The 14,151-nt window shown below is 43.4% G+C and overlaps 1 protein-coding gene across 1 annotated transcript in view; it reads right to left on the minus strand.

Moving 5' to 3' along the window:
* LOC119317146 (very-long-chain aldehyde decarbonylase GL1-4-like) overlaps positions 1–1,094 on the minus strand; it is a 9,914-nt gene extending 8,820 nt beyond the window's left edge. Inside the window, exons 1-2 of the mRNA XM_037591555.1 lie at positions 926–1,094; positions 9–465 (exon numbers count right to left, since the gene is read on the minus strand). Of these exons, the coding sequence (XP_037447452.1) occupies positions 9–465; positions 926–985 (517 nt within the window). The 5' untranslated portion in view covers positions 986–1,094. The remainder of the gene's footprint in view (positions 1–8; positions 466–925) is intronic.
* Positions 1,095–14,151: the final 13,057 nt, after the last annotated feature.

Genomic DNA, 14,151 nt, shown 5'->3' on the forward strand with positions numbered 1-14,151 from the left:
GGGCTTACAGGTGATGGGCTCGGTGACGATGGAGGCGTGGTGGTGGGAGTGGTAGCGCGAGTAGAGGAAGTGGTGGTGCAGCGCGCGGTGGAACCAGTAGTAGAGGAACTCCACGGGCCCCGCGTGCAGCAGCGCCGTCGCCACCGCCCCGTCCGTCCGCCACAGCGGGAACCTCCGCACGCTCGGCATCGCCAGGTACCCGGCGTAGAAGAGCAGCCCGTTGAAGACGATCTGGTCGTCCCACCCGCGCTCGCGGTCCACCTGCTCGAACTCGATGCCGCGGTCCACGATGCGGTGCTTGCTGCGCGCGGTCTGGTAGCGGGACAGGCTGATCCAGATCTGGTTGTGGATCATCCGCAGCGCCAGCGACGGCAGGATCAGCGAGTAGGCCAGGTCGATGTCGCCCCACCCCTTGGTCATCACCCGGTACGCGCCGTGGACGACCACCGGCGCCATCACCAGGTACTGCGCCACCACACAACAGCATTTGGCCACGTTAATTAATCATAGTACTATGAGAGTAGTAATGAATTCCGCGAGACAACAAGAAACAACGCCGAACGGGTACCAGGTCGAGAATCTCCTCCTCTTCGAGGAAAGTAAATGCACTGTCTCATGCCCAGGACTGTCTCTTCGAGGAAAGTAAATTTTGTATTGTTCGTGTTGCTAAATCTAGCAAGAGCAGAACCATGCAACAACTATTGCGGGTGCCACACAAGAATATCCAAGCAAGTCTGCCAGGAGTGGCAACAGAAAACATTTGCTTTGGAAATACAGTACTGGTTTACTTGGTTGATGTATGAGTTCAACCAACCTACTCGTAGTTTCTTGCTCTGGAGAAGCCTCTTCCTACGCATCTCGACTCGAGCAACAGAGCAAAGAACGGAGGAAGAGCTAGCATTGTTATCGCCTGCGTAGTGCGTACCTTGAAGTTGCCCATCCTCTGCCATGGCCATTCAGTCAAAGGCCCCGGCCTGGTCGCCATGGCTGGCTGGCTATGGTCGCCTCCTTCCTTGCTTGCTTCCCACCCGGCCACCCCAATGGCCAATCAGAAGGAAGATGGTACTGAGTGCAGGCTCGCCCCTGCTACTGCGCCTCTCCTTGGTTTTTTATAAGCGCCACAGTGTGGGATTCACACGGCACCCTTTCAGGTTTCTACCCCACCACCCAGTGACACAAGGACACACCTCACCTCACCACTCTCTGTAAGTTTGTGTCATTGTGTGCGTGTGTGTGTGTGTGTGTGTGGCGTGACTTGCTCACACGGCAACGGGTCAGACAGAGGCTGCAGAGACTCCGTTTGGCGTCACGCACCATGTGTGCCTGGCAACGGGCCGACCACCCCACCCTATCCCCCGTTGCGGCCAGGCAAGGCTTTCAATTGATGTGCCAAACTACAAATCACGGCGTTTCACGCGCCAAATTGATACGGTTGGGCGGTAGCAAGACTAGTCCGGGCGGGCGGGAGTAGTAGACGAGTAGACGGACGTAGAGGCCGTTGCAACCAGAAGGAAGAAAGTTTGTTCGGGTCACGCCGAAAACGCTGCCTTGTCCGCCGCGTACGCGATGATTTACGTGCTGGGAACGAGGGGAGTCGGCTCGTTTTCTGCTGGGCAACAAGTATAGCGGCAGCCAAGAAACGTGACGTATTCCTACTTGTGTGATGTCGATGTCGTCGAGCGGAGAAGGAAATTGGTGTTTCGTAGCTGCGGTCAGAGAAACTTGGGTTGAGAGCAAGGACAGAAGAAGTATAAAGAGTAATGGAGTGAGGCGTTTTGGCTCACAGGATCATCTATGCGCTCAATAAAAAAATCAAAACAAAAACTAAAAAATTCGAAAAATTACAATTTTTTGGCATGGTAGATAATTTGTTGCGTGATGTCTGTTCCAAATTTCAAATCATTTGAACATCTGAGTAGCTCTCGGCAAAAAATAAATAAATTTGAGGTCTGTTAAATAGTATACTGTTCATATACTGTTCTAACTCAATTTGTCTTTTTTGTTGAGAGCTACTCAAATGTGTAAATGCTCTGAAATTTGGAGTGCACCTCATGCACCAAATTATGTACCTTCCACAAAATTTTTGGATTTTTTTTGAAGTTTTTATGATTTTTTCTCTTAAGCGGGTGCAGATGAGCCCGGGCTCAGAATTGGATATTCGCATTAAATTTATGTGCCTTTGTTCAGACTACCATCCATGCGTAAGCAGCACAATAATTGTCCCAAAAAATATCAAACAATTTTGACACATATACGCAACAGAAAAGACCAAGTCTCTTAGGAAATGGGAAAACTTTGTTTTTGCCATTCTAGTTTTTGCCCATTTTGCTTATGCTACTCTAGAATTAGACATATCACTTTTGCCACTCTTAGCTTCTGACAATACATTACAAATGCCATTTTGTGGCAAAAGCAATAATTTTTCATTTCACTTTTGCCACTTCAGATTTTGACAATGTATCATAATTGCCACTCTAAAATTATTGTTTTTGCCATGGAATGGCAATTGTGATGTATTGTCAAAAACTAAGAGTGGCAAAAGTGAAATGTCAAATTCTAGAGTGGCAAAAGCAAAGTGGTCAAAAGTTAGAGTGGCAAAAACAAAGTTTCCCCTTAGGAAATTTCTCACAAAAAGAGTCTCTTCGGAGAAGGTGCTTTTCTAAATAAGAAGAAAGAAGAGTCTTTTACCATTTTTTTTTATTTTTTCGAGAATAAGAAAGAAGAGTAACAAAGGTCCCTTCTGTAAGCCATGGAATTCCAGGTGATGGGGCTCGCGTCGCTCCTACGGGGAAATGTAATGGTCAGGGTCAGGAGGAGATTGATCCAAAAATCGTTGATACAACCGCTAGCCCTAAGAAACTCCTGGGCGAAAACATGGACTTGGACAAGAACGCAACAAAGTGCATGTAAATGGAGTCTTGATCTGGCCGAAGCCCCACCCGGTGTGCTGGCAATCACAGAGGGGAAGGGGGAGGATCTTCCTGAGCATGAATCCACTAGTTATAGTTCGAGCAGCAAGCGACAAACAAGAGTCGTGGTGACGGTGAAGCTAGATCTGCGGGCTCCCTCGAGGGTACCACTAGGAACAATGAGTCTCCTGTTTTGGAACTTTTTTTGGGGGGGGGGGCTCGCGAGGTTTTAGCCCTCTCAAAACCCAATATCCCCAGTCTTTTGTTTTCCTTTGTGAGACAAGACAAAGTTTAGTGAAGATGGAGAAATAGAAGTGGAGGCTCGGTCTTAAAGGATTTTGTGGTGTTTGCAGTGATGGCCGTAGAGGGGCTTGACACTCTTTTGGTACGAATCCCTGCAGGCCATAGTTCTTAATAAATGTGCAAGCTTTTATTGATGTGCACATGCTGAATGTGGGTAATGATTTTAGTTGGCGGACCTTGTTTGTTTGTGGGTGAAAGGATCGATGCGGTCTACTAGAGGGGGGTGAATAGGAGACTAATTTTTTTTAAGATGAATTACCATTTTTAGGGATTTGCAAATAAAGTAAGTTCTCCAGACATGCAACTAGATGATCACAACCTATATGGCAAGCAAGGTCAAAGCAATGTAAGTTAGGCAACAATATAATTAACAAGCCCACAAGCATACAAAACAAAGTAAAGTGCAGAAAAGGATTAACCACAAGTGAGTCAGGGACGCACATTTTATCCCAAGGTCACACTTTCTTGTGGAAGTGCTAATCTTTGTTAGATAAGTGTCGGTGCCATGGCTCCAGAACGCCACCAAGTAGCTCATCGTGTTCTCCTCGAGTCACCACCAATGGATGAGCCTCGAATCACTCGGGGGTTGGTCTTGAAGGTGATCACACCACACCTTTCCATAGGTCTCTGAAGCATGCCACAAGCAAGGAAGCCTATAAGAACCCTAAATGCCCAGGATACCAAGCTCAAAGAGTAACAAGTTGTTGGTGAAGAAATATTACATGAACGTGAATTGGTTTGGACAAAGTGTAGATCGGGCCTTGCTCACCCAATCCCCAAAGTATCAACAAATTTGGGTGGAGGGATTGAGAGATACGAGAAAAATAGACGTTGAAAATGGTGATTGCCCAACAAGGCAAAAGGATTAAGGTTGGAAGTAGGAGAAGACTAGTGTTCTCCCTTAGGTGACCGTTTCCAGCCGTTGGACTCCGTGCATGAAGGAAATATGCCCTGGGGGCAATAATAAAGTTATTATTTTATATTTCCTTATATCATGATAAATGTTTATTATTCATGCTAGAATTGTATTAACCGGAAACTTGATACATGTGTGGATACATAGACAAAACACCGTGTCCCTAGTAAGCCTCTACTAGACTAGCTCGTTAATCAAAGATGGTTAAGTTTCCTAACCATAGACATGTGTTTTCATTTGATGAATGGGATCACGTCATTAGGAGAAGGATGTGATGGACAAGACCCATCCGTTAGCTTAGCATAATGATCGTTCAGTTTTATTGCTATTGCTTTCTTCATGTCAAATACATATTCCTTCGACTATGGGATTATGCAACTCCCAGATAACGGAGGAATACCTTGTGTGATATCAAACATCGCAACATAACTGGGTGATTATAAAAATGATCTACAGGTATCTCCGAAGGTGTTTGTTTGGTTAGCATAGATCGAGATTAGGATTTGTCACTCCGAGTATCGGAGAGGTATCTCTGGGCCCTCTCGGTAATACACATCATGATAAGCCTTGCAAGCAATGTGACTAATGAGTTAGTTACGGGATGATGTATTATGGAATGAGTAAAGAGACTTGCCGGTAACGAGATTGAACTAGGTATGAAGATACCGACGATCGAATCTCGGGAAAGTGACATACCGATGACAAAGGGAATAACATATGTAGTCATTACGATATGACCGATAAAGATCTTCATAGAATATGTAGGAACCAATATGAGCATCCAGGTTCCGCTGTTGGTTATTGACCGGAGAGGTGTCTCGGTCATGTCTACATAGTTCTCGAACCCGTAGGGTCCGCACGCTTAACATTCGATGACGATTTTGTATTATATGAGTTATGTGATTTGGTGACCGAATGTTGTTTGGAGTCCCGGATGAGATCACGGACATGATGAGGAGTCTCGAAATGGTCGAGAGGTAAAGATTGATATATAGGATGATGGTATTCGGACACCGAAAGTGTTATGGGGGTACCGGGTGCATATCGGGTCACTAGAAGGGGTTCCGGGCATCCCCCCGGCAACTACATGGGCCTTAATGGCCCAAGAGGGGGACATACCAGCCCCTAAGGGGCTGGTGCGCAAAGGAAGGGGAGGAGAAGGGAGAAAGGAAGGGGAGGGATTCGGCCTCCCCCTTCCTTCCCTCCTCCTTCTTTCCCCCTCCGGATGGATATGGAGGGGGGGGGGGCGAATTGGGAGGCGCCCAAGTAGGATTCCTCCTACTTGGGGCACCCCCTTGGCTTCCTCTCCTCCCCTCCAACCTATATATATGAGGGGGGCACCTCTAGAACACACATCAATAGTTGTTAACCGTGTGCGGCGGCCCCCTCCACAGTTTACGCCCCCGGTCATATTCACGTAGTGCTTAGGCGAAGCCCTGCGCGGATTACTTCACCATCACCGTCAACATGCCGTCGTGCTGACAGAACTCTCCCTCAACACTTTGCTGGATCAAGAGTTCGAGGGACATCATCGAGCTGAACGTGTGCAGAACTCGGAGGTGCCGTACGTTCAGTGCTTGATCGGTCAGAACGAGAAGAAGTTCAACTACATCAACCACGTTGTCAAACGCTTCCGCTTTCGGTCTACGAGGGTACGTGGACACACTCTCCCCCTCTCGTTGCTATGCATCTCCTAGATAGATCTTGCGTGAGCATAGGAATTTTTTTGAAATTGCATGCTACGTTCCCCAACAGTGGCATCCGAGCCAGGTCTATGCATAGATGATATGCACGAGTAGAACACAAAGAGTTGTGGGCGGTGATCGTCATATTGCTTACCACCAATTTCTTATTTTGATTCGGTGTTATTTTTGGATGAAGCGGCCCGGACCAACCTTACATGACCACGTTCATGAGACCGGTTCCACCGACAGAAATGTAACTAGTTTTGCGTAAAGGTGGCTAGCAGGTGTTTGTTTCTCCAACTTTAGTTGAATCGAATTTGACTCCGACCGGTCCTTGTTGAAGGTTAAAACAGAAAACTTGATAAACCACTGTTGTGGTTTTTGATGCGTAGGTAAGAACGGTTGTTTCTAGAAGCCCGTAGCAGCCACGCAAAACTTGCAACAACAAAGTACAGGACGTCTAACTTTGCAGGGCATGTTGTGATGTGATATGGTCAATACATGATGTGATATACGTTATTGTATGAGATGATCATGTTTTGTAAAAGTCACTGGCAACCGGTAGGAGCCTTATGGTTGTCTCTTTATTGTATGAAATGCAAACGCCATGTAATTGCTTTACTTTATCACTATGTGTTAGCGATAGTTGTAGAAGCAATAGTTGGTGAGACGACCATGACGCTATGATGGAGATCAAGGTGTCAAGCCGGTGACGATGGAGATCATGACGGTGCTTTAGAGATGGAGATCAAAGGCACAGTATGAAGATGGCCATATCATGTCACATGTTTTGATTTCATGTGATGTTTATCTTTTATGCATCTTATTTTGCTTAGTACGGCAGTAGCATTATAAGATGATCCCTTACTAAAATTTCAAGGTATAAGTGTTCTCCCTGAGTATGCACCATCGCGACAGTTCGTTCTGTTGAGACACCATGTGATGATCGGGTGTGATAGGCTCTACATTCACATACAGCGGGTGCAAGACAGTTTTGCACATGCAGAATACTCGGGTTAAACTTGACGAGGCTAGCATGTACAGACATGGCCTTGGAACACTGGAGACTAAAAGGTCGAACGTGAATCATATAGTAGATATGATCAACATGGAGATGTTCACCATTGAAGACTAATCCATCTCATGTGATGATCAGACATGGTTTAGTTCATTTGGATCACGTAATCATTTAGATGACTCGAGGGATGTCTATCTAAGTGGGAGTTCTTAAGTAATTTGATAATTGAACTTAACTTATCATGAACTTAGTCCTGATAGTATTTGCATATCTATGTTGTAGATCAATAGCTCGCGTTGTAGCTCCGCTATGTTTTTGATACGTTCCTAGAGAAAACTAAGTTGAAAGATGATAGTAGCAATGATGCGGACTGGGTCCGTGATCTGAGGATTATCCTTGTTGCTACACAGAAGAATTATGTCCTTGATGCACCTCTAGGTGATAGACCTATTGCAGGAGCAGATGTTATGAATGTTTGACAAGCTCGGTATGATGACTACTTGATAGTTTAGTGCACCATGCTTTACGGCTTAGAATTGGGACTTCAAAAACATTTTGAATGCCACAGAGCATATAAGATGTTCCAAGAGTTGAAATTTGTATTTCAGACTCATGCCCATGTCGAGAGGTATGAGACCTCTCACAAGTACTTTGCCTACAAGATGGAGGAGAATGGCTCAGCTAGTGAGCATGTACTCAAAATGTCTGGGTAGTACAATCGCTTGAATCAAGTGGGAGTTAATCTTCCATATAAGATAGTAATTAACAGAGTTCTCTAGTCACTATCACTAAGCTACTAGAACTTTGTGATAAACTATAATATGCAAGGGATGACGAAAACGATTCCTGAGCTCTTCGCGATACTGAAATCAGCGAAGGTAGAAATCAAGAAAAAGCATCAAGTGTTGATGATTGACAAGACCACTAGTTTCAAGAAAAAGGGAAAAGGAAAAGAAAGGGAACTTCAAGAAGAATGACAAGCAATTTTCCACTCTCGTGAAGAAGCCCAAAGCTAGACCTATGCCTGAAACTGAGTGCTTCTACTGCAAAGGGAATGGTCACTGGAAGCGGAACTACCCCAAATACTTGGCGGATAAGAGGGATGGCAAAGTGAACAAAAGTATATTTGATGTACATGTAATTGATGTGTATTTTACTAGTGTTCATAGTAACCCCAGGGTATTTAATACTGGTTTAGTTGCTAAGATTAGTAACTCGAAACAGGAGTTACAAAATGAACGGAGACTAGTTAATGGCGAGGTGACGATGTGTGTTGGAAGTGATTCCAAGGTTGATAAGATCACCATTGCACACTCCCTCTACCTTCGGGATTAGTATTGAACCTAAATAAACGTTTTTTGGTGTTTGCGTTGAGCATGAATATGATTGGATCATGTTTATTGCAATACGATTATGCATTTAAGTCAGAGAATAATTGTTGTTCTGTTTACATGAATAAAACCTTCTATGGTCATACACATAATGTAAATGGTTTATTGAATCTCGATCCTAGTGATACACATATTCATAATATTGATGCCAAAAGATACAAAGTTGATAATGATAGTGCAACATATTTGCGGCACTACCATTTAGGTCATATTGGTGTAAAGCACATGAAGAAACTCCATGCAGATGGGCTTTTGGAATCACTTGATTATGAATCATTTGATACTTGTGACCATGCCTCATGGGCAAGATGACTAAAACTCCATTCTTCGGAACAATGGAGCGAGCTAATGACTTATTGTAAATAATACATACCGATGTATGTAGTCCGATGAGTGTTGAATCTCGCGGCGGGTATCGTTATTTTTTGACCTTCACAGCAAGTCTGAAACATTTGAAAAGTTCAAAGAATTTTAGAGTGAAGTGGAGAATCATCGTAACAAGAAAATAAAGTTTCTACAATCTGATCGCGGAGGCAAATATTTGAGTTACAAGTTTGGCCTTCATTTAAAACAATGTGGAATAGTTTCACAACTCACGCCACCTGGAACACCACGATGTAATGGTGTGTCCGAACGTCGTAACCGTACTTTATTAGATATGGTGCGATCTATGATGTCTCTTACCGATTTACCACTATTGTTTTGGGGTTATGCATTAGAGACAGCTGCATTCACGTTAAATAGGGCACCGTCTAAATCCATTGAGACGACACCATATGAACTGTGGTTTGGCAAGAAACCTAAGTTGTCGTTTCTTAAAGTTTGAGGTTTTGATGCTTATCTGAAAAAGCTTCAGCCTGATAAGCTCGAACCCAAATCAGAGAAGTGCGTCTTCATAGGATATCCAAAAGAAACTGTTGGGTACACCTTCTACCACAAATCCGAAGGTAAGATCTTTGTTGCTAAGAATGGATCCTTTCTAGAGAAGGAGTTTCTCTCGAAAGAAGTGAGTGGGAGGAAAGTAGAACTTGACGAGCTTGACTGACAAAGATCTTAAGCCGTCGAATACTGTTTTTGATGGTATGGTGCCTGGTAAGTTGGCGTATCCAGTGGGTAAGATATCCTTGGAAGTGGCCTTTGTTGATGATCATGATTCCAGATCGGAGATGTTGACCTTTGAGGTGATTAAAATCAAGAGCCCTTATCATGCTCTGTTTGGGCGGCCGGCTTATGCTAAGTTCATGGCAAGGCCTTGTTATGTGTATTTGCAGCTTAAGATGCCAGGTCACAAGGGTACTATCAAAGTGCATGGAAGCCAGAAGAAGTGTGAAGAAGGCAATGATGCTTATGCTTAATCTGTCTATGCAATAGAAGAATGAAGTTTTACAAGGATAATGTTGACCCGGCTGATATGACATCTTTAAAGAATCTAACAACGGATCATGATCCTTTGTTGAAGTTTAAGTCGACGACACTAAGCTACTTGACTTTGTTCCTGGTGATTCATCCAAGCAGTTTAGTATCAGTGCTAATCTGGATCAGAAATAGGAAAGCGTGCTCATCGAGTTCATCCATGAGAACCGAGACATCTTTACATGGAAACCTTCATACATGCCAGGTGTACCGAGGGAAATTGCTGAGCACACTCTCAATATTGATCCAAAGTTTAAACCGGTCAAGCAATTCCTTCGCCATTTTAATGAAGAGAGGCGCAAGGCCATTCACTACAAGAAATATGTCAACTAGTGACCTTCTGTCAGTGACCCTGGAAGAATTGGTCATAGAGCTACGACCATTTGAGATCAATTGGTCAAAAGCTGTTCGGGGGGCTCCAAACCCTCAACTATATCGACGATTTTTGTCAGAAAGGTCATAATTTCCTTACACGAAATGGTCATAAAGCAGACAACACTGGTCTGCTGCCTTATTTCTAGCTGATCACGACCAATATAGATGGTCATTACCTTGTAAATTGTGGTGGATTGCTATGACTAGGCGCCACCTCATCAGTTTTGCCTATGTGTCATGTCCATGTGTCAATTTTTGCCCTAGGTTGTGAAGCAACCTATATTTCTGTCATTCCCAAAATTCCCCAAAAAATCTCATAAATTCTTTGGGTCATATCTTCGTCAAATATGTAAAATTCCTTCCTTTCCTAGTTCAAAAATAATTCAACAATATTCGTTTTCCTATTCTGTTCACAATAATACTTTGTGAAGGAAGTGCTATTTATATATTCTTGATTACCCTCAAAAATTTTGGGCACTCTTTCCTATCCAAATTATTGTCTCATGACAAAATTCAGCTCCATTTTCCCAGTAAATCTTCCTCGGCAAATCCCAAAGTTTTTTTCCACCTAGAAGCATTGTGAAGGAAGTACCATTTTTATATATCCAAATGACATGAAATTTACACAGTTCCTTCATATGCCCAAATTATCACCCTCCTCCAAATTTCAGCTCAGTCAAATCATCTATGTGAGCCCAGGTTCAATTTATATTTTATGGCCAGATTGGCACATTGCAAAGCAAGTGTTATCCAAATCCCTCCTATTACCCTCAAACTTTTTGGGCACTCTCCCATACCCAAAACTATAAGGTAGATGATCATCCTCAGCCAAAACTCACTCCCATTGGCCACGTGCATTTCCCGTATCGCTAATCAAACACTTGGCTGCTAATTCATGTTTGAGCATAGTTCAGTCTTCTCGTGAGAATATTATGTTGTAATTTTATTCCTAGAACCTGCCTGGGGAGTACCCAACCCCCTAGACATGCCTAGGCCGCCTAGAACACATGGCAATGCCACAGCCACGTGGTGACCACGCGGCGGGCATGCGAGTTTACGCGCTCTGAAGTTAGGGCCCTCTTCCACCATCCAAACCTCGATGTATCGCCACCAAACCATGTATTTATGATTAAATAGATACTTATATACCTATAAATGATTTTTGTAAAAAATAAAGAGCAAACTATAAGGTAGATGTAGTTCAAAATTGACCCGCTTCCTACTGAATCGGCAGAAATTTGTCTTTTTCACAAGTGGTGGATCAAAACTTTTGACACCCAACCATTTTGTCAATTATGAATTAAATATGGCCTAATATTTTAGAAAAATGATTTGGTCCAATTTTGCAACAAATATATGGTAGCTCCTTCACACAAAAAACTCATTTTGGGCATTCAAAAAATGGAAAATGAATTTTCCGTGCAAAGAAAATGAAAACTCCCTTAGGCAACATTGTTTGGAATTCCAAGATGCACCCTTGTGCACAATATGAGATTATTTGAACAAACTATGCCTTGAATGTGGTCATAAGATTGATCATTTGGCTTGAAAGCCCTGAATCTTCACGCATGATAGCTCATTTCTGAGAACACTTTTTTTAAATAATTGCCGTATTACAAGTTTATTATTTTTCCTAGAAACTTGGTCAGATATAATGACATAATGCGAAGGTTTTCCATTTTTTTGATTATATTTTTGAATTTTCTATGCCCGTTTCGAAATGCGATCAAAATGGCGGGTTTGACCTTTCCTAGCTAGTGGTCGAATCTTGGAAAACTTTTGATGTTTCTCTGATTAAATAGATACTTATGTACCTATAAATGATTTTTTAATAAAGAGCAAACTATGAGGTAGCTGCAGTTCAAATTTGACCCGCTTCCTACTGAATCGGCGAGGATTTGTCTTTTTCACCAGAGGTGGATCAAGGCTTTTGACACCCAACCATTTGGTCAATTGTGAATCAAATATGGCCTAGTATTTTAGAAAATTGATTTGGTCCAATTTTGCAACAAATATATGGTAGGTCCTTCACAAAAAGAACTCAATTCGGGCACTCAGAAAATGGAAAATGAATTTTCCGTGCAAAGAAAATGAAAACTCCCTTAGGCAACATTGTTTGGAATTCCAAGATGCACCCTTGTGCACAATATGAGGTCATTTAAACAAACTATGCCATGAATGTGGCCATAAGATTGATCATTTGGCTTGAAAACCCTGAATCTTCACGCATGATAGCTCATTTCTGAGAACACTTTTTTTTAAATAATTGTCGTATTACAAGTTTATTATTTTTCCTGGAAACTTGGTCACATATAATGACACAATGCGAAGGTTCTCCAATTTTTTGATTTTTTTGAATTTTTTATGCCCGTTTCAAAATGCGATCAAAACGGCGGGTTTCACCATTCCTAGCTAGTGGTTGAATCTTGGAAAACTTTTGATGTTTCTCTGATGAAATAGATACTTATGTATCTAGAAATGATTTTTGAAAAAAATAAAGAGCAAACTATGAGGTAGCTGCAGTTCAAATCTGACCCGCTTCCTGCTGAATCGACGGGAATTTATCTTTTTTCAGCAGAGGTGGATCAAAACTTTTGAGACCCAACCCTTTGGTCAATTATGCATTAAATATAGCGTAATATTTTGTAAAATTGACTTGGTCCAATTTTTCAACAAATATATGGTAGGTCCTTCACACAAAAAAACTCATTTTGGGCACTCAGAAAATGGAAAATTGATTTTTCGTCCGAAGAAAATGAAAACTCCCTTAGGCAACATTGTCTGCCATTCCAAGATGCACTCTTATGCACAATATGAGATCATTTGAACAGACTATGCCATGAATGTGGCCAATTCATTGGTCATTTGGCTTGAAAGCCATGCAACTTCACATATGATAGCTTATTTCTGAGAAGACTTTTTAAAGGTATTTACAGTATTGCGAGTTTGTTATTTTTCGTGGACACTAGGTCACATATAGTGACACAATGCAAATGCTTTCCTTTTTTTTGATTTTTTTGAATTCTTTATGCCGATTTTAAAACACGGTCAAAACTGCGGGCATCATCGTTCGTACCTACTGGTGGAATCTTACTAAACTCATAGTGTTTCTCTAATGAAATATATACATGTGTACCTAAAAATTATTTTTGGAAAAAATAATGAGAAAACTATGAAGTAGATGTAGTTCAAATTTGAACCAATTCGTCCTAATTTGGTGCAAGTTGGTTTAAATGGCTAAAAAAGCTAGAAAGGTCGAAAATGCATACAAGTTGGTTATCATCCATAAAATGTGGTATAACTTGAGTGAAAATTTTTGTGGTGCGATTTTGCAAAATATCATTGGTAGTTGCTTCATAAACCCCTTTGTTTTTAGTATTTGGAGACTATTTTAAACGATACATGTCTCGAACCAATCAGGACGTCTCCCCCGGATCACCCTCCTGTAGGCGATCTGAGCCGTCCACGCCGTCCTGATCCAGCATCTCCTCACCTCTCCTACCTCCCTCGATCCCCTTCCCCCCCTTACACTCGGTCTCCTCCCTCGATCCCCTTCCCTCCCCAGAACGTCGTCGCCTCCCCCCGATCCCCTTCCCTCCGGAGAACGACGCCGCCGCCTCTCACACCTCATAGACCCCCTCCTCCCCTAGCCCTTTATCATCGCCCCCTCCTCCCCTCCTTCCCTAGCCCCTGCCACCCACCCGCTCCTGTCCTGCAGCAGATCGAGCATTATTTAGGGTTAGTTGTGGCTTTGCCCCATGCTGACCATGGCTCTCCGGCAACCAGGACGGCGACGACGTCGACAGGATCCGACGGGAGGGTCCTCCTGCGGCCACTCGCGAACCTACCCGTCCGCTAGGGTTTGAGCCACCGCGTCGCCGACGTGGCTCCGGCGTTGTTCCGGTGATCCGGTGACTCAGGTGAGTCCCTCCACTCCTCCTCGTTGCATCTCCACATATCTGCCTCACCATGTTCCCTCTCCCTCTCAGATCCGTCCTCGCTCGAGCACTGGGATGCCATGGACGGGATGGCCATTTCCCCCTGCTCCGACGCCATGGAGGCCGCCTTCTCCTAATCAAACCCTAGCATTCCTCCCCAGCCACAGCAGTGCCGCCGATGGATCCCGCCAAGGCTCCCTAAG

This window comes from Triticum dicoccoides, chromosome 6A, assembly GCF_002162155.2.
Source record: "Triticum dicoccoides isolate Atlit2015 ecotype Zavitan chromosome 6A, WEW_v2.0, whole genome shotgun sequence".
In the NCBI taxonomy this organism is placed as follows: domain Eukaryota; kingdom Viridiplantae; phylum Streptophyta; class Magnoliopsida; order Poales; family Poaceae; genus Triticum; species Triticum dicoccoides.